This window comes from Agelaius tricolor, unplaced genomic scaffold (assembly GCF_023055355.1).
Source record: "Agelaius tricolor isolate 1412-34295 unplaced genomic scaffold, bAgeTri1.0.p SCAF_7, whole genome shotgun sequence".
NCBI lineage: Eukaryota > Metazoa > Chordata > Aves > Passeriformes > Icteridae > Agelaius > Agelaius tricolor.
In genome coordinates this window covers 19,749,025-19,775,753 of record NW_027269267.1, presented here as the reverse complement: position 1 = coordinate 19,775,753, position 26,729 = coordinate 19,749,025, and the positions used below count along the sequence as shown (strand labels likewise).

The 26,729-nt window shown below is 42.3% G+C and overlaps 1 protein-coding gene and 1 long non-coding RNA gene across 6 annotated transcripts in view; one reads left to right on the top strand and one right to left on the bottom strand.

Moving 5' to 3' along the window:
- Positions 1 to 604: 604 nt before the first annotated feature.
- Positions 605 to 20,440, bottom strand: LOC139591673 (uncharacterized). 3 transcript variants are annotated; one of them, XR_011679716.1, is made up of 4 exons: positions 20,058 to 20,440; positions 18,337 to 19,051; positions 15,692 to 15,851; positions 605 to 2,935 (listed from the first exon to the last, which is right to left on the bottom strand). It is a non-coding gene; the product is annotated as an uncharacterized lncRNA (long non-coding RNA). The 3 variants fall into 3 exon arrangements; XR_011679717.1 differs by lacking the exon at positions 605 to 2,935 and adding an exon at positions 10,653 to 13,383; XR_011679718.1 differs by lacking the exons at positions 605 to 2,935; positions 15,692 to 15,851 and adding an exon at positions 15,858 to 16,212 and having other exon boundaries at positions 17,143 to 19,051.
- MSL3 (MSL complex subunit 3) overlaps positions 17,857 to 26,729 on the top strand; it is a 23,388-nt gene continuing 14,515 nt past the window's right edge. Inside the window, exons 1-7 of one of the 3 annotated variants that reach the window (XM_071430541.1) lie at positions 17,857 to 17,937; positions 22,597 to 22,679; positions 23,255 to 23,350; positions 23,911 to 24,011; positions 24,900 to 24,991; positions 25,715 to 25,837; positions 26,267 to 26,427. In XM_071430541.1, coding sequence (XP_071286642.1) covers positions 17,920 to 17,937; positions 22,597 to 22,679; positions 23,255 to 23,350; positions 23,911 to 24,011; positions 24,900 to 24,991; positions 25,715 to 25,837; positions 26,267 to 26,427 — 674 coding nt within the window. In that variant the 5' untranslated portion in view covers positions 17,857 to 17,919. Of the gene's footprint in view, positions 17,938 to 20,424; positions 20,758 to 21,201; positions 21,342 to 22,596; positions 22,680 to 23,254; positions 23,351 to 23,910; positions 24,012 to 24,899; positions 24,992 to 25,714; positions 25,838 to 26,266; positions 26,428 to 26,729 lie in introns of those variants that run through there. The other 2 variants (XM_071430543.1, XM_071430542.1) reach the window with 2 other exon arrangements.

Below are 26,729 nucleotides of genomic sequence, written 5' to 3'. Positions count from 1 at the left end.
CAAATTATTGAGAGTGGCACATGAATATTTGTTCCCTGTGTTGTTTCCTATTGCAGTTTCAGCAGTCAGTGGCAATGCCCTGAGCAGAAACTCTTTAGAGCTCTCCTAGATACACTCATGGTTTACCTTTCATGTGTGCTCCTTTGCTTTTATGTAGGGTGGATTTTACCTCCTGTTGTTCAGTGTAGTTTTCCAGGGTGCTTGGCAATTTCTCTTTAAAGTTTCCTTTAAAGATAATTATTCAGCCCACAAATTTCCAAATATCCCAGTGTTCCTTCTAATTTCTTCTGAATGAACGTGCTTCCAACATCTCTAAATACCTCTGCTAGGTAGTGGGTAAGAGAAGCTCAACTTCTGTGTGTGAGTTTATTTTCTTCCTGTCATGTCTCTTGTCCTCTGACACACTGCTGTTCTTTACAGTGCAAGGTTTTACTTCTCATTTTCTTAAAACAAAGCTTAGTCACCTGACCTAGGATGAAGCATTATGTCAAAAAAATATCATTCAGCCCATTTTGTTCAAAGTGAAACTGCTCCTACTGCAGCTATATAAAAATTACTCCATTTTTTCTCAACAGATGAGCCTCTTATGTTCAGCACACTCATGTACATTTATTTATTTCTGATTTTCCAATTGAGTCTTTTCATTGTTGAAGATGTTATTTTAACAGGTTGTGGCATCAGAAAAGTTATTTGTTTCTTCCAGAGAAAAGCAATTCCTATAAAACAGAAAAAGTCCTGAAAACCCATCTCAATTATTCTAAGATGTTTTCTTCCTTTTTACACTCTGAAAGGAAAATTGAGTGATCTAGGAATTTGCACAGAAATTTCTCCCACTTTACTGCAAAGCCCTAGAAATACATTATAACAATCTTTTCATGCACTTTTTACTGCATAAAGGTGTGTTTGGTTACAAAACATGAGTCTTGGCTTTTCCATTAATGAAAATGGTTTGCAATACTAGTGAGATGTTTCAAAACATTTTAAAAACAGAATTTTAAAATAATTTCTCTCTTTACTTAGAGGATAAACAAATTATGTGAACCAGTTTCTGAGACTATATTTGTAGCACTGTCTTTAGTTTCTATTTTGGTGGTCTGGCCTGGAGCCAGACTTTTTTTTTGTTAACTTGGAGTTTTTCTGGCACAATGCAAAAATGGCTCTTTTATTATTCCGAACATTTTGCAAAATCTCCTTTCCAAGTAGACTTTTCTAAGTTAACCAACACTTGTGCAGTTATTTTCTACTTCTTAGAAAACCACAGCTGAAAGGAACAATTAAAAACTTGATTGCTGCTTTAAACTTGGAATTTAATCTGTATTTAACACAAATAAGCTCTCATTTCAAGATTGCTTAAAGCAGCTGTTTCCCCTGTCAATGCTAATCATATTTTTGGGTATGTGCAGACTGTAGGATCTGGCACTTAGGGATTTAGAAATCATGGGCTCTCATACAAGTGATTCCAGATGGGTGGATTTTTCCTTTGGAGACTCCTGGGCCTTCCCAAGACATGACTTGTACCAGCCAGTCCACACTTGCAACACGATGCCTCTCGAGAGTCGTTTGGTGTAGCTGGGCTGTATTGTCCTTGGTAAAGCTGCACTGAATTTCTCTCATCCAGACTTGCAAGCAGATTAATACTAGGTCTTGCCAATATCAATATGAAAAGAAACAGATGAAAAATCCCTGGAGGTGCCTCTCTGCATGCTCCCTGACTTTCAGTGTCACTGCAGGAGCGGGGAGGTGCCCTGAGCAGAGACAGCTGAGCTGATCCTGGCATCAGGTGCCACTGAGCTGTGGCAGCATCCTGGGCATGTGGGTCCTGATGAGTCCCAGTCCCTGCTTGCTATAAACAGCATCCCCAGCAGGAACACAAAGGAGGTGAACTGCTGCCCATCTGTGGCTTTTGGGCAAGGCAGCTGTGCACCTCTGTGGTGTGAGGTACAGAGCTAGGATGTACTCACAAAGCAGTCTAACATAGGAGAGCACTGGACCCAAGTCACACCAGTCCCAGCCATGGCAATGACTAAACCTGCATGTGATTGAGCTGTGAGTTGCTGTACAGGATGCCAAAGCATTGTGCCTGTCTACCTTTACTCTCCTTCCCCCCAAAATATAAATCTAAGTTTATATAAATGTAAACTCTTATATGCAAATACCAAGTGGATTTCATTCTCAAGTTTTAAATAAATGTCAATGGTCTAAGCATAACAAATAAATAAATAAATAGATAAATGGCTATATGTGTCTGTTTTATTCAAAGCTGCATGTGCAATTCAGAAATGTTTGTTGGAGCCATCAGACTTTTCCCAGCTCTCAAGCAGAGAGAGAATCTTCTGTTGGGAAGTCAGCTGCCTCAGGTGATGCACTACTCATGGGTGTGTTACATCTATTAACTGCAACAGCAGTCCCTGTCTGAAATTTGGGGTGGTTGGGGGGCACAGCTACCATCTCACAAATGCATCACAAAAGGCACCTCCAGTTGGACCGACTTGGGCAGCAGCATGAGGACAGAAAATCTGACCATGAACAGTTGTAAGACAGTGTCTTTTGGATTCTCTCTTGGTGTTCATCATTCCTATATCCCAGGAAAAGTTCCCACCATCAAAAAAAAAAAAAAGTCTTTTTTTAAAACAGGATGAAACTTCACATGCACAGGCTTGGTATTCACAAAGTTTCAATGTAAACTTTTACTTCCTGGGCAATAAAAGTGTTCACTATCCTCCTGGGGCATTGATAGTCTTTTCATTTTCATTCTTTCAGCAGACTACAGAGCAAATAACAAATGAGTACTTTGATTTTTACCAACTCCTAGTAGTTGGCCTGTTTTCATAATGCAGAAATTATTACACAGATTGTTGTTTTGGCTAGAGGAATAAGTTCTAACACATTGCATATATTTAGTAGGGAGAAATTGTTCTGGAGACAACCATGTGTCCTGGGAAAGAGATGAGAAAAGATAAACAAAATAAATGAACATTTGGAATGGAAATAGTGAGGTAGTAGCTGCCCAAAGTGGAAAGCAAGAATTCAAGTGTATTTCTTCTCATGCATGTGCAGTAGTTTGGTATCTTGAATCAAAAGAAAGAACACACAGAATCTGCCCATTCTTTCCAGTAACTGCCTGCATGTTCACATCCAGCTAACATTTGCATTTTCAGTTTAAGCAGGAATACTGTAACAAGTCCTAGCAAACCAACAGACAATATATTGCAATGGTTATTTATGTATTGTTAGTCTTTTTTGTTCCCACTACATTTAGGTACTCATTTGTTTTTGGCTTGAAAATTTAAGGTGTGAGCTCTGCTTTTGATTAGCTATATAGACCCATCCCACAGTGCATCACTAATGGGTAAGATTTTAATATCATAAAGCTAGACTGAGTTACAGCATTAGCAATGGCTGCATCCTCCTTTGCCCTGATTACAGGTCAGCTGAGGATTTCGGTGGTGTGGGAAGATGTATGGCTGATGAATCAGCAATGCTGGCCCCGCACTGCACTCATCTGGTCCCCTGCCAGCATCAGAGCCATGCCTGCTTGAAAGCAAGAGGTCACACTCGGTGCACTGCTGAAATATGCCTGTTGTTGGCAGGAGGGTCCCTACTGCAGAGCAGTGAAATGCAGCACAGTCCTCAGGATCAGCCTGGCAGCAGCTCGTGGGTATGAAGGCACTTTGTCATTCTCCTCAGGACGTGCTGAACAAATCCTTAGCCAAGCAATGGAAATGAGGCATGTTTCCAAGTCGTGTCAGTGAGTTCCAGGGAAGTGCTTGTCAGTAACTCTGTGTGTGCTCCCACTCTGCCTTGCTAAGAGATGTGTTTCAGCCTCTTCTGGAGAGGGATGAACTTCTGCAGCTAGCAGAGTATCTGTAACTGCTCTGGCTGAGCCTCAGACTGATTTTTCAGCTTCTTAAACAAACCAAGAGATTAAAAGAAAAAGCACTCTCAGTCTGTTTAAGCTGAATTTTTGTTCTTCTGAAGAAATAAATATTTCCTTTTAAGCAAAAAAATTCCAGAGAAAGTTGTAGGGGGTAAAAAGACACAGACCTATTTCTTACTGATGAGGAAGAAACAATAATTTGACAAGGCACCTTTCAAGGATGCCATTTGCTCCTTGTCAATACATACCTACAATACAGATTTAATTATTAAATCTGAACTATTCCTCTTCTAAAATTTTCTCTGAGCTTTCTCTTTACACATAGTCACTATGCTGTTTGTTTCTTTCTGCCTCTGTCATTAATACCTTTTTTAATTTTTAAAAATTCTTTTTACTGTTAATTTGATGAAAAACACCACTGTGAAGTTTTTTTTCCTTGCCTTACCACTGGGACCTTCACCATGCACCCAGTTTCCCACGACTGTCTCCTCATGTTGTATGCCAGAGCCTCTCTCCGCCCCATTCCCCCACACCACCATCCTCTGCTTCTCTTGCTTTGCCTGAGGCTCTGCATGCCCTCCCACCTGATCTTTCTTCCCACCATGTGAGGAGTGCCATCAATGTCCCTCTCAATCTCATTTGGTCCTCATGCTTGTCTACACTGTGTCCCTCCCCAGGCCCACACCCCAGTCCCCACTGGGTTCCCTGACACCTGCATTTGCTCTCCCAAATCAGCCCTCAGATTAGGAGATTCTCCTGTTCCTCCTGATGCTTTATTTTCCATCTCACCCACTGACATTCCTAAGCAGCCTGGGTGAAAACAGGGCATTGGTTTTGCAATACATACATACATACATACATACATACATCTTTAAGGCTTTTCACGTCTCTAATCAGAAAAGAACACAGAAAAATACTTTTGTCCTAATAGAAATCACAGAGGTAAAATGGCACACAGTGGGAGTAAGGAGGACAGATGAAGCAAATCACAGAAGCACATAATGGGTAAGGTTGGAAGGAACTACAGTGGGTCATCAGCTCCAGCCTCCCTGCTCAAGCAGGATCATCCTGGAACACATGGCACAGGACTGAGTCCAGACAGTTCTGGAATATCTCCAGTGAGGGAGACTCCACAGCCTCTCTGAGCAGTCCAGTGCTCAGTCACATGCACAGCAGGACAGTTCTTTACCTTTAGGTGGAACTTTCTGTGCATCAGTTTCTGCCCATTGCCTCTTGTCCTACTGCTCAGTACCACTAAGCAGAGCCTGGCTCTGTCCTGTTGACACCCTCCCTGCAGATACTAACAGACATTAATGAGATCCCCTCTCATTAATCTCTTCTCCGTGCTGAACAGGCCCAGCTTCCCCAGCTCTTCCTCCCAAGAGGGATGCTCCAGTCCCTTAGTCATCTTTGTTGCCCTCCAGTGGATCCAAGTCCAGGAGCTCCATGTCCATCTTGTATTGAGGAGCACAGAACTGGACATGGCACTCCAAATGTGGCCTCACCAGGGCTGAGTAAAGTGGCAGGATCACCTCCCTCGACCTGCTGGCAATGCTCTTCCTAATGCACCCCAGGATCCCACTGGCCTTCTTGGCCAGCATGGCACACTGCTGGCTCATGGACAGAAGCACCCCCACATTCTTCTCCACAGAGCTGCTTTCCAGCAGGTCACTCCCAGCCTGTGCTGGTGCAGGGGGTATTGTAAATTTTGCAGCCATTTTTTTGTTAATTGGTACTGCCATCACTCAGTAATCTCCTTTTTCAGTGTGTCCTATATGCCCATAATACTACCTAAATTGGCTTCATTGCTCCCCTTCCACTTCCAAGCCTTCGGGTCTATAGCTGCCATGTTCCAGGGAAGCAGAGAATGCAGGAACTCAAAGGAAATGCCACAAATGCCTGCTGACTGTTTTTTCCAACTATTACCACAACAACCTACAGCCCTTTTTTGTGGCTTCAGCATGTCACACTGTGAGTCTGCAGCCAGCAGCATGTGTGTGCAAGCAGGTGAATGATTATCTGGAGAGATGAGGCAAAGTGGTTTCACTGCAATGCGAAACCTCCCCGACTCCATGAGCTCCTTGATAAGACCAGCCCCACTCGGCATGGCAGGTGCACTCCTTTTGAAGACAAGGCAGAGAAACATATCTTGGGAATATTCTACAGGTCTGGAAAGGTTTGAGGCACAGCTTTGTGAGCAGCTTTTATTTTTTACTCCAGTCAAGAGCCTTATCATGGGTATGACTTCGGGAAAGGAATCAGGAGTGCATTCAGGTTTGCTGCCAGGAAAAGAAACCGGCAGCAGCCTGTGGTAACAGAGCATTGTAATTAAGCCAGGTGAAAACTAAAACCACATTGAAACTCTCCCATAACTTGAGGTCTTTGAAATCCCAAACTACATCTAATTTTTGTAGCTTAAGCAGATACTGCTGTTAGACACCTTAGCTATCTGTCTTAGGCAGAGTCAGAAGTGATCTCATGACTGAAATCATACCACATGTTCCTTTCCTGCTCTCCCCAGGACTAGTGTATGAACAAGTCAATAACTACACTGAAGATTACTTTCAAGAACCCCATAAATACATAATTTTTAAAAATTAGCTAAGATATTCCAGTGTTTAATATAAAATGTTCTGCTCCTCATTTGTGGCAAATTCACTTTTATAGCATTTTACTGAATGACCTTAAGTCAAAATCATTTTCTTGAAAAATTAAGCATTCTTTTAAAACCTATTAAGGTCCCCAGTCTGTCTCAACCTGGACGAAGCAATGCAAATAAGAGACTGACTTGATCCAAAGCCATCTGACTGAAGAGAGATTTTTGCTCATTTTTGGATTAGGTTCTCCCATAAAAAGTGATGTAAGTCATGGTAATGGATACAGAAGTTGTATTACTGGATCACCTGGCAGCACAGATCTGGTATCAGATGTGAACACCTCTGCATTATGCCAAATCAGAGTAAAAATATGTTAGGTATGTTGATTTCTTGCCAGGTACAGGAGAACAAACAATACCACAGCCAAAAGAAAGTGTTATAATACCTTATGTAATATCTTACATATAGCTTATGTAATAAGAATACAAACAGCCTGTGTAAGTCTAGGACAAGACGTATACCTCCTACATACATTTTTTTGAACCAGTATGAACCAGCAGAGTGAGTTTGCCCAGCACTTTGCAATTTGTGTCTATTAGATAGGGTATGAAACACCCTAAATAATCATGTCAAACCACAGCCTGAGCAGATAACAAAACAAGCTATTTCAAACAAAATTTCAATCTTAAAAGCACAATCATGTAGCTGAAAACAGAAAACTCACACATGGTCAAGGGAACTCCTCATGTTCAGAATTAAGTAATTAGCTGAGAAGTTGCACAAAAGGGAGGTTAACTGATGATTTCCACATTTCAGTTTGGCCATAAACCTGGCAATGTTTAGCTAATATCCCAGAGATCATTCCAGGCTGGAAGGATATCTTTCCACCCTCAGCTGGAAATACTAAACAAGAAGTTTTCTGCTTGGTAAGATTCAAACAGTGCTGCTATAACACATTTCTGCAATCTCTGCAGCTGGGCTTCTCAAGAGGTTCATGTACCAGAGGTCCAGAAGCTCTCAGTGGTATCAGAGGCACACTTTGCACCTGAAAATATGAAAAGGGCACATCCTAGAAGAGTGTTTCCCTGTTGTTAAAATATGGAGTGCTGTTCATTCCCTTAGGTGGCTCTTTAATAGAAGAAGCCAAATATCAGGAAGAATGTTTGCATTTGCCTCCACAAGAATCAAGGATGCTTTTGCAAATTATTTGCACCAAAAATGATCTCTTTGAGAAATGCTATCCTATAACATCATGAAAAACCCAGTCCAAAGTCCAGGAAATACAACAGTATGCTTAAATGACACTGCTAACAACACAGAACCACGCCAGGCTGGGGGTGAATATACTGGAAGTTGTACTTTTGGCTCTGTTCAGCCCTATTAATTAAGAGTGTTGCAGAAAGTTTTACTATCTTCCCAAACTCCCTTGAGATCACTACTAAAGGAAATATAGGCAGTGATGTAACCACAGCAAGTCTCTCAAAAGATCAGATACTCAATTTTGCTTAAACAGAAAACATCCTGAGGAAGAGAGGAGATTTATTTTCATAATATGGTGGAAAACATAATCATCTGTCTCCAGAGAGGCTATAAACTGTTGGCAGTAAACATTTAACAAATAAAATGTAATCTGGTAATCAGTTTAGTGCTGTGCCTTTTTCCTGAAATAGTCTGTCTGAACTCAGAGCAGAACACCATTAACACCTGGCACCCGAGCTAAGGCCAGGCAATGCCAAGCTGGAGTGAAGGCATTTCCATACACTTTACTGCATCCATGCCAAGAGTACACAGAGCTGTCCTGAAATGCTGAAAACTAACTACTGCACGAGGAAAAAACCAGTGCCACAAAGAAGCCCCAGAAAGGTGAGGAGAAAGCTGTAGTTTTCCATCAGGCCCTGCTTCCCTGCACAAGAAGGGGCTCAGCAGCAGCAGCCACTTGCTGGGAGTGCCACAGTGCTCACAGTCAGTGACAGCATCCCCAGCAGGGTGAAAGATTGCAGTACCTCAGCTGGCCTGGGGAGCCCAGGCCGTTTATTTGGGCATTTATATCCCATTTAGGAGATAAATGGGCTTCAGTTCCTCTCTGGAAGTAAACTATAACAATTCATGGTGTCTTTTAAGTTGAAAAGCTACACTTTTTGTAGCTTGCTCACATTTAGATTTCACTTCAAGACATCGTTAAAGTGTGGGACATGGCCATAAAGCAATCAGATGAAGTGTTTTCCTTTCCTCAGACTGTGTTTAGCATTGGAATGACAGGTTACATTACTGTGGAGTAAGGACTGCATTTGTTGACTCATTGAAACATAGTCAGAATCCAAGAGTATTTGAGTTCCTTTTTCAGGCTTTAAATAACCATTTTCACATCTGTTAGGTTTTTCTGGAACTCAATCAATAAAATGTCTTTCAGTTTTCATTTTTAAGTTCATGTTTTATATATAGACCATATGTTTCTTAACATTTTATGCTCTGACTATATGATCCCCTATAGGCATAAGTCAGTTTTCTTGTTTCCTTTTCAAAAGATATTTAAAACTTTCTTAGAAACTATTTTCTAGTCCTTGATATTCTCAGATATGTATGAAATATAAATCTATGCCACTTCCAGTAGCCAAGGCTATTCTTAGTATACATGATCTAAAGAAGTTTGGACATTGCATGAGTAGTCTGATAAACAATTGTATTCAATAAATAAATTAAGTAGAAATATAAAAAACAACAGTGTAATGTAATGTGATTTAGTTTACACAGAAATCTAAGTGCAAAATGTCATACTTTGGATGCCAAATACTGTATTAATATTGGATAAAAATGAGCCACTTACTCCAAGTAGCTTCTCTGTAATCCCAACATCCTGTCTTTCCAATATCAGTACTGGAAAGAACAATATTCTAGGCTATTGGAGTGATCCACTTCATGGCTTATTCAGCCTTTCTCAGCTCTCTTCCTATGTTATGCACAATCTGAGAAGACCCCAAGTCACATCTCAGCACCCACTGCCCAAGAAGATTTCAGCCAGCACCAGCTCTCCTGGATTTGCAGGTTTTGTCATGAAGTCCCCAAACAGCCCTTGTCTGATGCTTGATGGAGATGAATCCCAGAGCCCTCCCAGGAGCCCTGAGCACTGAGGTGCTGGGCCTAGCAGGAGCAGGGCTGTACCAGGGCTGAGGGCCCCTGCTCCTCTGGGGCTTGAGGGCCTCTGTTAGCCAGCCACCTTTAGTCATTCTTAACTGGCACATGCAAGGAAAATAAGCATAACACATCTTGGGGTCTTGCTGGCTGACTCCAAGATATCTTATGTATTTCTTTTTTCTTAGTAGGCTGTCAAGAAGATCACCATTAAAGATTTTCACATTTTCTCCAGACTTGGGTCCACTGTTTTTGACATGTTTCATCCTGGCCTTGGGCTACTGACTATATACTGACTGTAATTCCCCTTTCACCCCATCATAGTACAGTATCTACTAAATATAGCTTTGTTGAAAGGGTAAACTACTTGTGATTGATTTAATTAGGATATTAACTTGTCCTTTAATGTCCTGTCCCCACTACAGATGGGACATCACCCTCAAGTCTGTCCTTCTGCCCTCAGGAGCCCAAGAGGGTCCCTGGAGAACCCATGTACACAAACAGGGATGATGTTCACCTCTTGACTTTGGATGCGACAAAGCAGGGACCTTCAGTGTTGTCACACTGAAGTAGCTACTAAGATTTCACCATGTGTTAATACTCTTTGCTGAATAGGAACAGAGTTCAGCTTTTGCTTCATTTCCAACAAAACAGAGACTTTCAAACATGGGCTAATCATGTGTTTTGCTGAATTTTCAGCCTCCAGCAAAACAACCAAAGAACAGAGGCAAGGCCACCATCTGAGAAGCCTTCCTTCTTCCTCTTTCCAGGGTGCATTACCTCTGTTTACTTATATTTGCAAATGATAAAAAAATAAATTGCACTGTGTGTTCTTTAGTTGAACCATTCTTCCCTGGGAAAGGCTGGTTAGTCCAGAGCACACCAAGTAATATTAGAAGGCAGAAATGACAAGAAAGAACAAAGACACATTCATTTAGCACAAAATAAATATGTTGAGAAAGGAATTACTCAAGGCTTGAAAGAATATGAACCCACATTTTTAATTCTTTATGTAACAGTGACAGCAGCCTGAGTAATCAAAAAGAGGAAGTAATTGCTTTAAATTAGCATAAACTACATGCTCAATTTTACTAATAAAAAACAGTGGGAACATTTATATTACTAGATTATGAATAATAAATCTTATATCTAAAATGGAGTGAAAGAAAAAAATCAAAAATTCATGTTAACTGGGAAAACAATTTAAATATTAGGTATTAGATAGGTTTGATTAGGGAAAAAATCCCAGAAGGGAAAGTTGTTATTTTCAGTTCTTTGAAGAGAATTCACTGGAGGTGGGGTAGAGCAGGCTATGGTAGTTTCTCTGCCTTAGATATCAAAATCCTCCTCTACTCATATCTGAGGAATTGCTGTGGTTCATCTGCTGGACTAGGCTAGACTGACAGTTTTAACTCTTGTCATCTATCAGCCTCTGTGAATGAACCTTGCCTGGAGCAGGGGCAGGTCCAGGTCCTGCCTCCTGGAGGAAAGACCCAGCCCGTGGCCTGAGCAGTCAGTCCCCATCACTGAGTCTTTTTTCACAGCAGTATTTATGCACAGTGAAGCAATATAAAGGGAAGCCTGAAGAAAGCTCATTGTGAACAACTTTGTGAATTGAATGTTGGGTGGTATTCTAAGAAATGGGAGAAAATCTCTGGCAATGAGGGTGTGGGGAAAACAAAAGCTTTATTTTTCCATTCTCATTTTCAGACTGGTTTGTGTAGCTTTTCTTATAAATTAATTAGGATAGACTGAGTGGGAAGAAGGGATGGGGAACTTGTAAACTTTATTTCTGAACTGGTTTCCAAGTCAGAGCTTGGAAGCAAAGGAAGGACTGAGAGGACTGGATTTCACACCACAAAGACAATTCACAGAGATCAATTTGGCTTCTCAAATTCTTTCCCACACCATCTGCTGCTCACCACTCCTAGTCCTTGACTCGTAAACCCACCTCTGACCTCTACCTCATGCCAAATATCCTTCATTTTATAATTGTAGACAGGGCTATTGTCTGTCCACAGTAATTTGTCTCAGCTTGGGAAGAGATGAAGAAAATATGGGAAGACACATAACTGCTTCCAGAACTACACTCCTTTCTATACTTATTTTTCTAAGAGCCATCAGTCAGATCCTCACTCTGAGGATAGCAAAGGCCATTCATGGTTATTTCCCATGAAATCAGGACTGCCACTCTGAAGTACTTTTTGCAAATACATGTCATGTGGGGAAGGGCATGGAGAGCTTCACTGTTTCAGAGAGAATTTTCTTTTTGCACACTCAGAAAAATGACATTCTGTTCCAAAGCAACTGCATGCCAAGTTTGTAGCTAAAGTCATTCTGAAGCTATCCAAGCAAGGAAGAAAAGGAAATACATATCCCAAAAATGTTTTACTCATGGAAATTTATGTTTAGGGTCTAAATAACCTAAGAGATGCCTAAAAACAGTTTATGAATTGTGAAAAGACAGAATCACTTAAAAGCATAGGGGCCAAATAAAGCATTGAAAATATCAAACTACTGGGCAGATTACAAACACATGAAAATGTTCATTTAAAGCTTTAAAATTGGTCCTATCTCCACCATTATTTCTTTAATGAAAAGAGTAAAAGTAGGTTAAGTCATGAAACAATTTCCCCCATGTGCAATTTTCCTTTTCAGTTCATTTAGAAATAAGTCAGAAATGTTCTTGTCATGTCAAATGAAAAACTGTTAAGAATGCTTCAAGGAAATATATCTTCATTATAGCAGGCTTGTTATTTGGGTCTTCCAAAGGTTACCCTGGTAACTTTTTACATTGATCTTCAAGTATAGTTCACATCCTGTTGTATTAGAAACAGCTAAACATTTCAAGAATATTTAGCTAAATCATATTTCAATATCACTCTGTACTTTGACTTTTCAAACTGCTTTGGCTGACTCATTCAATGTGCAGGTAAAGAAGCAAAGGGAGAAACAGAAGGTGTCGACTGAGTGATCTTTCAGAATAAAAGACCACATTGTATCTTGTTATCTAAGGTATTTCTTTTTTAAAGTCTCTCCCCTACTTCATACTTTGGAATAAGGTGACTGTGAAAAATAGAGCTTAGCAAAAGAATGGGCATATGAGAAGAAAGACTTTACTGTACCAGTACATCAGTTGAAACTACACAGTATGTTTGGCAGCATGAGGACATGCCTTTTTTGGAAAAGGTAATTTCATAGATCAAGCAGGGAAGGTGTAATTTGTTTACCTGTACTTTATAATAATCCTTCTGCCTCTTTTAATAAATGCACAAAGTCAGTTTTGGGTTGGTTGGTTGTTTTGGTTTTTTTTTTTTTTTTTTTATCAATCACAATTTATTTTCATTAATTACCAGTTTATACTCTTACACCAACATGAGGAAAAATCTTGAACTTGTGCATATTCTCACCTTTCCCTTTCTGAGTCATGAAAAAACCCTTACATCCAAAGACAATTCTGGGAATGTGCACTCCAACCAAGCGAGTGTGATGTCAGAGGAGCTGAAGGCTATGAGAGGAGACCAGAAGCTGTGGCATTGGCAAATTTCTTTTGTTGGGATTCTTTCCTGAGCACTACTAGAAATCTTCAGGGAGGTGCTCTCAAGCTACTTTATTATTATTATTATTATTATTATTATTATTATTATTATTATTATTAAAAAAGAATGGGAATGAAAAAAAGGCTTAGGTGAAAAAGCAGATGCAAATTTTGTCACATGCCAGGTAGAAATAGCAGCCCATTTTGTTATGGAACAAAGTGTCAGTTCATCTCTCCCCACCCTACAAAAACAGAAAGTGGGTGAGAAAAACACTTCAGAAAAACCAAAAGGTTGTGTGGGATCACAACTGATACAAATGAAAGGGGAAAAACTAAACAGTGTTGAAATAGAAAATGGAGATGGTAAAAAGCAGGACTGCTGGGGTTAGAGAGGTTACATTAAAGAGGAAAACAAGAGCCATGAGTGCATCCCAAGACCCCTCCAAAAGTAAAGAATTTCATCTCAGCCTGTGCAACTGCCTGAATTGAGGACTTCTCTGCAGACCACATCAAGGGACTGCCTGCAACTTCTAGGGGCTCTAGAGCAACACAAGCATCAATACCCAGGGCGTGGCTCTGCAGAAAAGAAGAAAGCAAAGAACGCTTCTGTGCTATGGGCCTGCAGGATGGAAAGGGCTGACTTCCAAGGCTGTGTTCTTGAGAGCCTGGGTGACCCAGGCTGATAGCTGGGGGATGCCTGCTGCTGCACAGCCTGGCCATGCTCCACAAATGCAGAAAGCAGCTTCTTCTGCCCTCAGTCTCCAGGCATTGAGGTGCTCTCCGCTCTCTCTGGCACTGGCTGCATCTGGTGAGGCACACAACACCCACCTGAGCCTCCTGCAGTGGCCCCAGCTGTTCTCTCCTGACTGGAACTGCACATGCCCTCTCACACACCCTGCCTTGCTCAGCATTTCTCTGCTCACCAAGGCACACAAGGTCTGTATCTTTTTCTTCCTTTCCAAGCTCTGACTTTGGGGCAGCAGCTTGCTGTATTATTTACGATGTTGCAGTGTGAAGGCCAGGAATGAGGGAGGCTTGCATTCCAAGAGAGCCACTTCTTTCCCATGAAAAGTATGCACAATCCTAACACCCAGAGTATGTTTTCTACTACAGACAAATAATTTCCATGATACGTGGTATGTATAAATACTTTATTTCTACCTCTTCTCCTACAACTTTTGCCCTCCGTAGCAACATAAAATAATGACAGACTCTAAAGGAAAACAGCAAAATTTTGTCTATTTTTCTTGTATTTATTCTATGCAGATGGGAATGAGCATTTATAAAGCCTCAATGCACAACCTTTGAATTACTTATGATTATGATTATTTTATCCTTTCCCTCCCCCCCCAAGTACTTCTGCAGCTTCATTGACCCCACTCAGTTACGGTGGTCAAGCCTCTCTCACAATAAGTGTGTTCAGTATGTTTTCTCCTAAAAGTCTTGGGCCACCAAAGACCTGAAGGTAAAACTGGAAATACAACTGAAGGCCTGAAGATTGTACAGCCTGCTGCCTGGTGCCTGCAGGCCCCATGCCTTGATGCCAGCACCATTTCACACTGCATGATTCCTTTACAGTCTAGAAAGGTAGAAAAATTTTAGCTTTAGCTCTCTGCTAGATTGAAGTTTTATCTTTATTTCGTAAGACAGGGACCGAAGCAAAAATCCTGAAGTCAAAAGTAATGTGCATTTGTAATAACTCTACCTGGAGTTATTAAAATCTTGATTAGTTTCTAAGAATATTTGTCACTATATGTTGTTTGTACTTCAGCCCAAGCTTCTACTCAACTTTGCCATAGCTATATTTGCTCAATCTATATTCCAAGGAGGCTCCTTTATTGCACACACAGCCATGCCAGGACAGCTGGTGGTGGAGGGGTCAAACAGCCAGCAGCAGAAACTTCTTAAGCTTCTTCAAGGAATCCTGGCCTGAGACCTTCTAAAATAAAATAAATCTCTACCGGTCACATGCAGTTTAATGTGGGGTGGGTTGTTTTTTTTTTTTTGCCCAAAGGACTCTAAAGCTATGACCACAGCAATAGAAAAAATAGGGTCTGGAAATGAGCTTAAGCACTGAACTGCTAATTGCCCATTATGCTTAACTGCAAGCATATGTCCTGGAAAAGGTTTGGCTCATGTCAGCTCCCGCTGTCCCAGACAGAATCCAGAGCAGGAGATGGTGAGTGTGCAGCCCATTTCAGCAGCCAGCATACCCCAGGCAAACACTAGGCCAGCCTCCCCTTTTCTCTCTTCCTGCGCCTAGAATCACCTTTTTTCACTCCCTTCAGACTCTCCAGAGCATAGGATACGTGTTCTCAGCTTCATACTATGAAAATGTCACTCCAATAACCCTTTTTTTTTCAGGAAAAGAAAGAGTGAATAAAAAAAGCACAAACATGCTAACAGTTGTATTGTAGGTCCATGGAAAGAAATCAACTGGTTTATAAAATGGATCTGGTCAGGTCTTGGTACTTGGCCAAAAAGCCAAGTGCCTTCACTTGTTTTATTTGGTGTTATAAACATAGTCCAGCTGCAAGAATCTGGTCTTACCTTCACAGGGATGGCAGAAGGCACCTGTGACATTAAGGTCACCATCATTTGGACAATACTGTCAGGCACATGGCAGATGGAGCTGTGAAGGGCCAGGAGCTGCATTCAGTGATCCTTGTGGGTCCCTTCCAGCTCAGCAGATTCTGTGATTCTGTGAGGGCTTTAGAACCAGGAAATATGTTTTTCCTTGTGCAGAACAAATGTTAGTTTTGATCCTAGAAACAGCAATTGCTTTGGCTGAAACCTCTCTGTTTAAACAGACACCCAAATAAGAACACCAGGAGGAATGTCCTTCATAGGTAACAATAATCTCGCCATCTGTAGTTCTTTTTTATCCTTGAGATGTCTGTAGCTTTAAGAGTAAATTAGGGTGTTTTTTTTTTCTTCTCTTTGTTTTTATTTTTAAGATGTCAGAATTTAATTATGTTGAAACAGGAAGCACGCTTCATTTAAATGATATCAGAATTTCTTTCTTGAGCTGTTTCATGGGAAGAATCCTTACTTCTTTTTCTCTGTTTACACTGAAGGTTCATGAAGCCAATGTAAACAGCAAAATGAGTGTAAACATTAGGGATTAACTTTAGGAGATTTGAAAGCAACAGGGTTTGCCTTAATAAAATCAAGCAAATTATTAAGCAGCAGTGTTTGCCTTAATAAAATTAAGCAGATAGTTTAGAATTTATGTATATATATATATATATATATATATAGTTTAGAGGTCCTGAAGAAGTGTGTTCCCCTTATTAAACATTCACCATTCCAGCTTTTTGAGGATTTCCTCAAATAATCAAGGATAGCATTATGTTGGTGTTAAGCTAATTTTTTATTAACTTCAGGGAGAAGACAAGTGAGTTATTGCTTCATTAAATGTGCAGAAACTCACTGAAGTTGTATTCTCTGCACTGCAATACAGCAAGATTTTTATACAATACAATATTCTTAAAGGATTGTAGTCTCTTTCTTGTGAGCTGTGCTTTGACACTCACTGCCTCCTCCTCCTCCTACTTATTGTGGATGTCCTTTGCTTCCTCTGAGTGTCCTGTGATATTAGTGGGGAAATTTCCATGATCCTAATACTAAAACTCCTGGTTATGATTACTTTAAAAAAACGAGGGGGCAAAAAAGAAGAATGGCACTCTGCAAAAAAAAAATTATATATTATTTTGTCCTAATCAATACCAGAACAGATAATTTTGCTTTTTAACAAGCAAAACATAGAAGATAACATGCAGGTGATGGCTGTTGAATAAAAGTTTAGGAAGAAAGTTACACAGTTTTGAGATTCCAATGTGGCCAATGCGATGAGAGCCTCATAAAGCCAAAATACTCTCAGAATGCTTAAAAGTGTCTGCTTGCCATTTCCAGGCTGAACAAAATCAAGGAGGGATTTTAAAGAACTCAGTGCAGGGCTAAAAGAATTATTGATTGCTTAGGTATAACTGAAATCTCACCGGGATTTACAAGCAGCAGTGACAGTGTGGGTGCTGGGGTTCATGGAAACATCCCTTGTCTCTACTGCCGTGTCTTCCCTTCAGCACCGCACCAAGCCAGGTGAGCCAGGTAAATACACACCCGGCACCCGAACAGCGATCCCAGGAGAAACAATGAAAAGCAGGGCAGATTCAAACAACAACAGGAACTAACAGTTTGCATATTGCATCTTGCCAGACTATCCGGGTGTGTCTTTAGGCTGCTGCCACCTTTGTGTTTGCCTGCGGACGTGCAGCGAGAAGCCCTGCACCAGCAGCCGCGCGGGTAAAAATGAGGTTACACACAGCGTAACCGCGGCACTGGAGGCTCCGCACAGAGCAGACCGTGGGCAGGCCGCGGGCACCCCTGTTCTCCCCTCGGTGTTCCCAGTGCTCTGGGCAGGAAGGATCCAGGTGGGGAATTCACCTCTTCCCCGCGGGGCCGGGGCGCTGCCCGCGCCCACTGCAGGACTACAGCTCCCAGCGAGCCTTGCGCCGCCTCCATCTTCCCCCTCACAAACACAACGCCTTGTCGAAATAAAACTTGTCCTTGAACAAAACTTTCTCAGAGCGTGCTTTGAGCCTCCGGGGAGGCGGGCAGCTGAAATAGATCCTCGAATTAGCCGAATTAGCCCTCACGATCTCGCTGGGTTCACTTTGGCAAGAGGCCGGAGTCTCCACTCCCGGGCTGCTCTGCCTCCCAGAGGAGCTGTAAATCTGCTTTTCTTTCCTGGAGGCGATGTAGTGAGTGTCCTGGGAATGTCCTCAAAATACGTGGTGGGTCAGCTCATCTCCTGCTTCAGCAATATTTACCAAACCCGGCCGCCGGCCTCTCGCACCACCCACGCCCTTCACTGTTCCTCAGTGTCTGGGACGATGCTCCTGCAGATGCTGCCCGACATTGCTGCCTGTGCTGTCTCCTTGCTGCCTGTGCTTTCTCCTTGCTGTAGCCTTGCTGCCTGTGAGTGAGGAGCTGCAGTTCAAGCTTTGTTAAATCTCGTAGATCTATACTGGGCCTTTTGTTTATGTGCTGTACATGGCAGGAACAACTCACAGGAGGTGCTACATGGGCAGTATGTTCATACACACACAAACACAATTTTCCAAGTAGCTATCGTTCTATATTTTTGATTTTGGGCAGCCATTTGGCAGTCTTCACTATGGAGAACTCCGTACCTTTGAAAAGTCCACGTTCTGTATTTTATCTAGAAGTAGGCATTGCCTGGGTAGCACTATCACAGGTTTTCCATAAACACACCAGCATTTCTCCTCTCCCATGTCCCTTTGGGTGGATCTTAGTTAAGCACAACTCACATACAGGGTTTTGAAAGCCCTGCTAGAGGAGGAGCCTTGGTAGGAGATCTGGCAAGACCGGGGATCTGCAGGCAAGGATTATCTACAGCAAGGTGGCTCAGGGAGATAAGACGGATGTATATGTGCATCTATCCCAGAGTGGGAGCAGGGAGAGAGTAGAAAGGGCAACAACTGGATCTCAAATGCTATGGCAGAGAGCTGTATATAATATTAGGAGACCCAAGCAGAAAGAAATTTGAGTCCAAAGATTTGAGGAGTAGATTGGGTGGGAGCCATAAAAGTGGGCTGGGGTGAACTAGGAGAAGCTGAGACAAACAAAAAGCAGTCTGCAAGTGGATACCAGTGAGGAGGAAGGAAAAGGAGAAATCTAGGAGGCAGTGTGGAAACACATAAGCTGTTTATGCAGAAGTGGTGTGAGGCTCCTCTTGTGTGAGTACTCTTCTCACCAGGTTGGAGGCAGGGACACAAGCACAAGTTGGTGATTCTCCTTCCCTTGTTTTGTTGTTGCTGGTTTTGCCCCATTTTTAAGGCATGGAAGCAGCTTTGTTCTCCAAATGTCCAACACCATATTCTTTATCTTGCAAAAAAAAACAAACAAACAAACAAAAAAACTGAACAAACAAAAAAACCAAAAAACCAAGAAAAAAACCCCAACAACAACAACAACAAAAACCAAACAAACAAACCCCCAAAAAACAGCTTAGGTAACACTTCCTGCAATTGACATTGCATCCATGCACTTTTGGAGCCTGTTTTCTAACCTTAGCATCAGTGTATTTCAGGAATGCTTCCTTAATTTCTCTCACTCTTTTCCATTAATTGGCTTCTCTCACCCTACCCAGTCTTAGCAGCAGGTTTACAGGCTTTTCCTACCATTCCCACTATAAAAATATGTATGTTTTGAATCAAAAGTAATTGAGTACTCACTCCATCCTATCCCAAGGAGCAGTCACCTTCTCAGAGTCTTGTTTTCTGGTACCCCCTATCACTTTTTACCTTAAGAAACTTTCTGTAATACACTAGAACTCCATGTTCTTTCCCATGGCATTCCTTACAGCTTCCAGCTTTGCTATCAGCCTCAGTGAGCAGAAAAAAGATATGAGGATTTAAAATCCTCTTCTCCTTAGCACCAAACTAGTGTATGCACAGTTGCACAGTCTAGAGTCATCCATCTCCTGAACAGCTTCCACAGAAAAACAACTTCAGAAATGCTAAATAATCACAAATTAACTGGTCTTTCGACAAGGCTGGCTAAGCCCAGGCCTCCCAGCCCTGTTATGGTCTTGTGTAAATCAGAAATCCAGAATTCGCATAAAAACTGCAACAGCCTGAGGGAGCATCTAATAACATCGTGTGGGAAACTGCAGCGTTCCCCTGGCTGAGCCCCATGAGGTCCCTTCCAGGCATCACGCAGCATAAACTGGCAAGAAAGCTGTGTATTGATTTTGATTATCTGCACTATATGTGTGCTTGTAGAATCTGAAATTAAACAGCGGATTGGGTTTCTAGTCCCAACACCCTATTTATTCCTGGTTTTATTTTCCTGAAGGAAGGCTGAAAGAACAACGGAGAGCAAAACAAACCTTGCGGGAGGTTACAATGTACACAAAGCCATCTTGGGAGTAGGGGCGGTTCTTCGCTTAGCGGAGAACGCGGGAAAGAGGGTGAGGGATGGGGATGTCTGCTGATGTTTAGGGAAAGCAGCAGCAGCAGCAGAGAGAAGGGCCGCTGTGGTTCTCGGGGTGCGCTTAACCCTCACCGCACCCCGCTCCGCTGGCGGGCACAGGCCCGGCCCCCCTGGCGCCGAGGCACCGCCGGCAGGGCCGGGAGCTCTCGCCTCCTGCAGGGACTCCCCCGGCCCAGGGCGGGCGGCCGCCCCTCCGCCCGGCGGGACGCGTCCCCCACGCCGCCGCCGCCGCCCCTCCCGCCGCCGGCTCCCGCATCCCGCGCCGCGCACCCCGCGTGACCGGCGGGGCGGGCACAGGCGGGCGGCCCGTCCCCGCAGCGCCCGGGGCCGAACGCCGCTCCCCCACCGAGGGCAGAGGAAGCCAGGCGCTGCATCCCCGCTCCGTCCCGGCCGCCCGCCCCCGCCGGAGGAGCCGGGGGCGGGGCGGGGCCGGGCCGTCCGCGGCGCCTCCCCGCGGGAGCGGGCGGGGCTCCTCTCCTTTGCGCCATGATGAACAAATGACCTCGCGGGGAATGAAATTTAAGTTCCACCGGGGAGAGAGAGTTCTCTGCTTCGAGCCCGACCCCACCAAAGCCAAAGTGCTCTATGATGCCAAGGTGACCGGCCGCGCGCGCTCCTGCCTACCCCTCCCGCGTCTCCCCGGGCGGGAGGGCGCGGGGCGGGGCCGGCGCGCGGCCCGCCCGCTCCCGTTACGGCTCCTGCTCTCCGTTACTGCTCCCGCCGGGCGCTGGGCGCGCCCCCGGGCGGGAGGCGGCGCGGGAAGCGCCTCTGGGCCCGGCCGGGGAGGCGGCTCCGCCGGCAGCTGCACTTGTTGCGGGAAACGGGCGCCGGCCCGGGGAGGGGGGAGCAGGCGGGGAGGCCGCGGTGCGGGGGCCGCCACGGGACAGGGAGACGAAGCGAGGCGGTGCCGTCCCCGCCGGGCCTGGCCTCCCTCCGTTATTGCTCCGTGCGGGCGGCTCAGGCCGGTGCCCCGGTGGGGCTCAGCTCTCTCCCCGCGCCACGGGAGCCCCGGGGTTGGGGTGCGCGTAGCAGCTGTTTGGGAGCCTCTGGGCCTTGGCCGCGCCGGGGAGCAGAGGCGATGGGGCCTGCCCGCCGCGGCAGGTAGACAGCGGGGCCCAGAGCCGCCCTGGGAGTGCCGGCCGCGCTTCCCGCCTTCCGCTCCCGGCTGAACACCTGCAAAGTAATTCTGAAGTCTTACTGCCGCCCCTGCAGTTTTGTAGTGTAGCTGGATTTATTTCCTCTCACGCTTTCCCACGCTTACTGCCCGCCCCTCTGCGTTTCAGAAAGGTATAAGTGGTACCGTTGGTGAAGGAGAATATACGGAAATAGGAGAGTGAGCAGTGCGCGGTGGGCCGTAGGTGTTGCAGTAAGAGGTGACTGCCTCAGTTAGGGCCTAACCGTAAGGGTAGTGAGAGTAATGATAGAACTTTATGTAAATAGTGTTGTTTTAAGGTACCAGTGATACACAAGGTTATTTTTCAATCCTAAGTCATCTGTGTCTGACTTAGAATTCTGGGTGTTTTTTTGTTACAGAGGAGGATAAAAAAGGAAGTGCTGTAATTGGATTCTTGATGAAATTAGTACTTTTTGCTGCAGGTTTGCGAGTTGTGCTTATCCATGTTTCTCAAACATCTTTGTTTAGGAATGCCACCATCCTGTAATATTTTGGGCTGCCCTTTTGTTTGTACATTTACTCCAGTGTCCTAACAACCTGGCAGCTGTAGTTGCTATCCCTATAAACCTATAACCTGAGTACAAAAATGCATTGTACCTCTTCTTTACTGCCAAGTACTGTAAACAGCATAACTGTCTGTGAATCCATCAGTAGTTCTTAAATTCTGGGCACCCAAATTGAAACATCACTATAGCCTAAGTACTGATAATGATTTATTGAAAGCCACTCAAGTGCAGGCACCACATCTTTTTCTTTTGAGGTGCAGGCCCTTTCATTCTTGCCATTGCACATTGGTGAAAATGGAAGAAAACAAGGGTTGAGATATTCCCAAAGCCTCTTAATGTTTTGTGGCTGAGAGTCTGTGATGTTCAACAGAGCAGTATTTCTGAGGTTTATGTATAGAGAACTTAGGGGGCTTGAGCAGACAGCACAGGGGAGAAAGTGTAAGTAGCCCAAATCTGCATATCCACACTGTGCTACCGCACTGTTTGATGTCTCCCTTTGTCCGTCTTGAAAGTGTGGGACCTTTGAGGATAGGACGAAGATAGTGAGCAGTCTGCAATGTTAAGAGTAGTCAGCAAGAAAGCTAGGTTTTCTGATAATTTAGTGTAATTGTTCTGTTCATGTCAATATTTACTGGCAAAATATCAAGTCTATTTAATTTTCTTTTCTTTCTTTCTTTGTGTATAAACTTTCTAAATACCCGAAGGCTTACTTTCTCTCAAGCTTTTTAATATGTACCCTTCAATATTTGTTTCAGATTGTTGATATTGTTGTTGGAAAAGATGAGAAAGGCAGAAAGATTCCAGAATATCTGATCCATTTTAACGGTTGGAACAGAAGGTAAGAATCTATACGTGTGGCTTCAGTTCTTCCATTTCTTCTATTTTATTCTGCAAAGACAGGCTTTGCATGGAATATCCAAGAACCAATGTTTGCAGGAGTATTTTTATTTTTGTGAATGCCTTTAATGTAGTCACTCATGTTGACGTTGGTCTGTATCCATAAATTTTAGTGAATCGGTTTGATAGATGTGAGTTTAAACCTTAAGGGATATCTGCCTATGCCATATACTTATGGCACCTAAGTTTCCATTAACAAAAGGTTTATGCTTTGTTAAATCTAGCTCTGGATTGTTTGATTATCAGTACATGACTGCAGTGTTTTGGCTGTGGTTGATAGCATGTGTCAGTGCTAGAAATGCTGTTTTGGGTTAAGTCAAGGCTTGAGAGATTTCAGATGGCAATGTGAGAGCTGAAGCCATGTCAACAGAGAAGAGTGCAAACCTTGTGATGCAGATGTTGCTTCTGAATGACATTAAGCAAGTCCTTTTTAGATTTAAAGTATATTAAGTCATTGGTAATCATGAGTGGCATATATTCATAGTAATTTTATACCTTGTTTTGACCTGTCCTTAGCTGGGATAGATGGGCAGCTGAAGACCATGTTCTTCGGGATACAGACGAAAACCGCAGATTACAGCGTAAATTGGCACGGAAGGCTGTGGCTCGCATGTAAGGAATCCTTTTGGCCTCAAAAGAAATGAGATTCATTTTCAGATTCAGACAGATACATCCAGGTGTCTACAACTGAGCTTGGCATCTGAGCTCATGCTGTAGGTGGAACATAGATGCATAATGCAGTCAGTGCATTCTAGAGAGCTACTCTAAGATAGAGACCTGTGGATTGTTATTAACACGCTAAAAGACTAACAACTCAATAGCTGTATTATTCTTATTGCTCTGAAATGCCTCTGTATTGGATCTGCATCTTCCCAAAGAAATGTACTTGCAAAACACTTCAGGAAAAACCTGAAGTATTTTTGAGCCAAAGGCAATAATCTAATATTGGTTGGCCATGGCCAAAGGACCTGCTTGAGAACATGAATGTGAGATAATGTACAGACATTGGGGTATCCACTCTCAAATAAATGTTGTCCAAATAATTTCAGCTTTAATTAATGAAAATAGCTCAAACATAGGTTTCCTGTGCATTTGCACATAATCAAATTAGTTAGGATAAACAAATGAAATAATATTACCCAGATGTCAGTGAACCATTTTATGTTCTGTAGGAGAAGAAAGGGAAGAAAGAAGAGACGCTGCAGGTTGCCTGGTGTTGACTCTGTGTTAAAAAGCCTTCCTGCTGAAGAAAATGATGAGAGTAGCGAAAACTGTGAGTTTGTTTTCATGCTTTGGTAACTGGTGGGATGCCTTGACCTGGGGATAAGTGTCACTTGCCATGAGAGTATCCTGGTCCTATCTGAAATATTCAAAGGCAGTCATATGAAGAGTGAGAACTATGTTTCATGCTAAGCATCTGTTAAGTTGGAATATCTGTTTTCCTCTTTAATCTAGAGGCTTCTCCTTGCATCTCTTCTACTCAGCTGTTCTAATCAGTGATTTCAGAGCTCAATGCTGTTTTCTTTAGTGTAGTATTAATAGGCGTGAGAACCCCTCATATTTCTTTGTCTGAGGTTAGGAAACACAACATTTCCCTGCTAGTGTTTTTGTATTTTTGAGGGCAATAAGATTATTTTTTCCCCCAGTCTACCTCACACAAAGGTCTGTTTCTTGTCAGCTGACTGGCTGATTTCACTTTCAAGCCAGATTTTTAATTTCCTGCATTTTCCTTTGTGACTAGAAAGCCAGCAGGAATATTGGCTGGCACATAACTGATGTTCTGGGAACTGCTGCTGCACAGATTCATGCCCTTTGATTGAATGATTAATATGTTAATCCCCTGTGCAGAACTAAAGTCCAATGAAAATGTGGGTGCTCAGGAATGTAGGGAGCTTTTAAAAGTGAGTGTTTTTCAATTAGAGAGGAAGAATACTTCCTATTAACTCATCTTACATGTTTAAAATATTTGTAGTGGGCTGTAAATAATGCATGTTTAATTCAATTAGAATTACTGATCCTCATTAAATAGAACAAGATAATTGTGATGTTTTAGTGGGTTGGGTTTTTTGGTTTTTTGGGTTGTTTTTGCATTGAGGCCTCAAACTGATTGGTCATAAGCTCTGTAATGTATTAATGAATATGTGAAATCTCTTTTATGCAGCTATAAGTAGTTCTTCTTCTGATGACAGTGATGAAGGAACAGATGAAGAAATAAAGAGTGAAGAAAGTGACATAGATGAGAGGACAGAAATGGTATTTTTGTGTGTTCCTTAAGTTAATAGAATTTAAACATCTGCACTTGAAACTCTGGAAAAATTGAAGTAGGTGAAATATAGGCCACAACTGGTTATTTAGCTATAATTAAAAGCATAATTATCTTATTCCTGGTGTTTACTGTGATTGTGATTTTGAAAATTATACAATGTCATTTTCTTATAGAACTGTATGATATTATGCTAAAAATACACATTTGTTTCTTTTTCTCTCATTCTACACAAAAGGCTTATGTGGAGAAAATGTAGCAGACTAGATTTTCCACTTTTGTGGATGCTGTAAAAATTTACTTGTCTATGCAGGTTGAACAAACCCTGATAGCAGCAGGATGTTTGTCTTGTATTTTACTATGAGACAGGCATGTCAACCCTGGTCTTAAATTAAAAGGTAGAGAGGACTTTTCTCAAGAAAAAGAAACATTTATTTTTCTACCGTAAACAGTTGGTCTGAAGATGTGTAGATTTTTACTGCTACAGTGTGGGTGATCTGAAGCAGCAACACCTGACAAATTTGTTTTGTTTTTTTTTTTTAGTTAAATATTTAAGAGAAAGTAAAATTTAAAAAAAAATTTAAAATTAATTTGCAGATGTTTTCAAGAGCAGTATTGTTAAATAGTTTAAGACTATTATCCACTTGTATCCTTATTATTGAAGTTATTGTTTCACAACCAATATATTGTTTTCTTTTACTGATCTGTTGTAGAAAGAAGAACAAGACACTCATACAAAAAGGGACATGGAAGAAAGAGCAATAAGCATAGAAATTCCTGAAGTCTTGAAAAAGAAGCTTGAGGAAGACTGCTACTATATTAATAGAAGAAAAAGGGTATAAAATAAAAGTTGGGGCTCTAATGTGCATGGGGGTGTGAGGAGGGTGTCAAAAGTAGTTTTTGTTTATACAGCTCCTGGAGGTTTTTAACTTCACCTTTCTAGCTTCATATTGACAGGGCAAGGAAGAATATAAAGTGTAGGGAGTAGCGTTCTCTATAGCTATAACAGTGGCTTGTCATATTTAGCAGTGTACTGTTGTGGTTCCTCATGGTGCTTTAGAATGCAGATTGCTTTTGAAAGGTGGAAATGCAGCAGACTTGTTAATCTGACCATGTTTCTTGTTTCTTCTCATGTTGATAAAAAATGCAGTTTAAGTGTTGAAATTATAGTCCTGAATTTGCTTTATGCACTAGATATTTACTAAATTAGTTGGTACATTACAACTTACTGGTTTTGTAAGACTTTTTTTTTGTTTCTTTTTCAGCTAGTGAAGCTTCCTTGCCAGACAAATATAATAACCATCTTGGAGTCATATGTAAAACACTTTGCAATTAATGCTGCTTTTTCAGCCAATGAAAGGTCTCGGCACCATCAGATGACTCCACATGCTAATATGAATCTTCATTATGTGCCACCAGAGAAGAAGTGAGTAATCTTTAGTCCACTGCTGTTGTCACAAGAAGAATGACCTTGCATTCTGTGTTCTGTTTTATAGCTGTCACTTCTGTGAGCTTATACCATAATGTATATCTGTTTACAGGGCTCAAAGTATTTGACAGATAACTATAGCAGAGTAACACTGATAATTCGTTTACCAGTGAGAGAGTCCCTGTACTCTGAAAAGTTGTTATGCAAAAGTATCAATATTCTGTTTTATCATGTAAATTCTTATAAATACTGAGATCTGTGTTGAAGAATGTGTTGCTGTTGTCAATGTGGAGAATTTC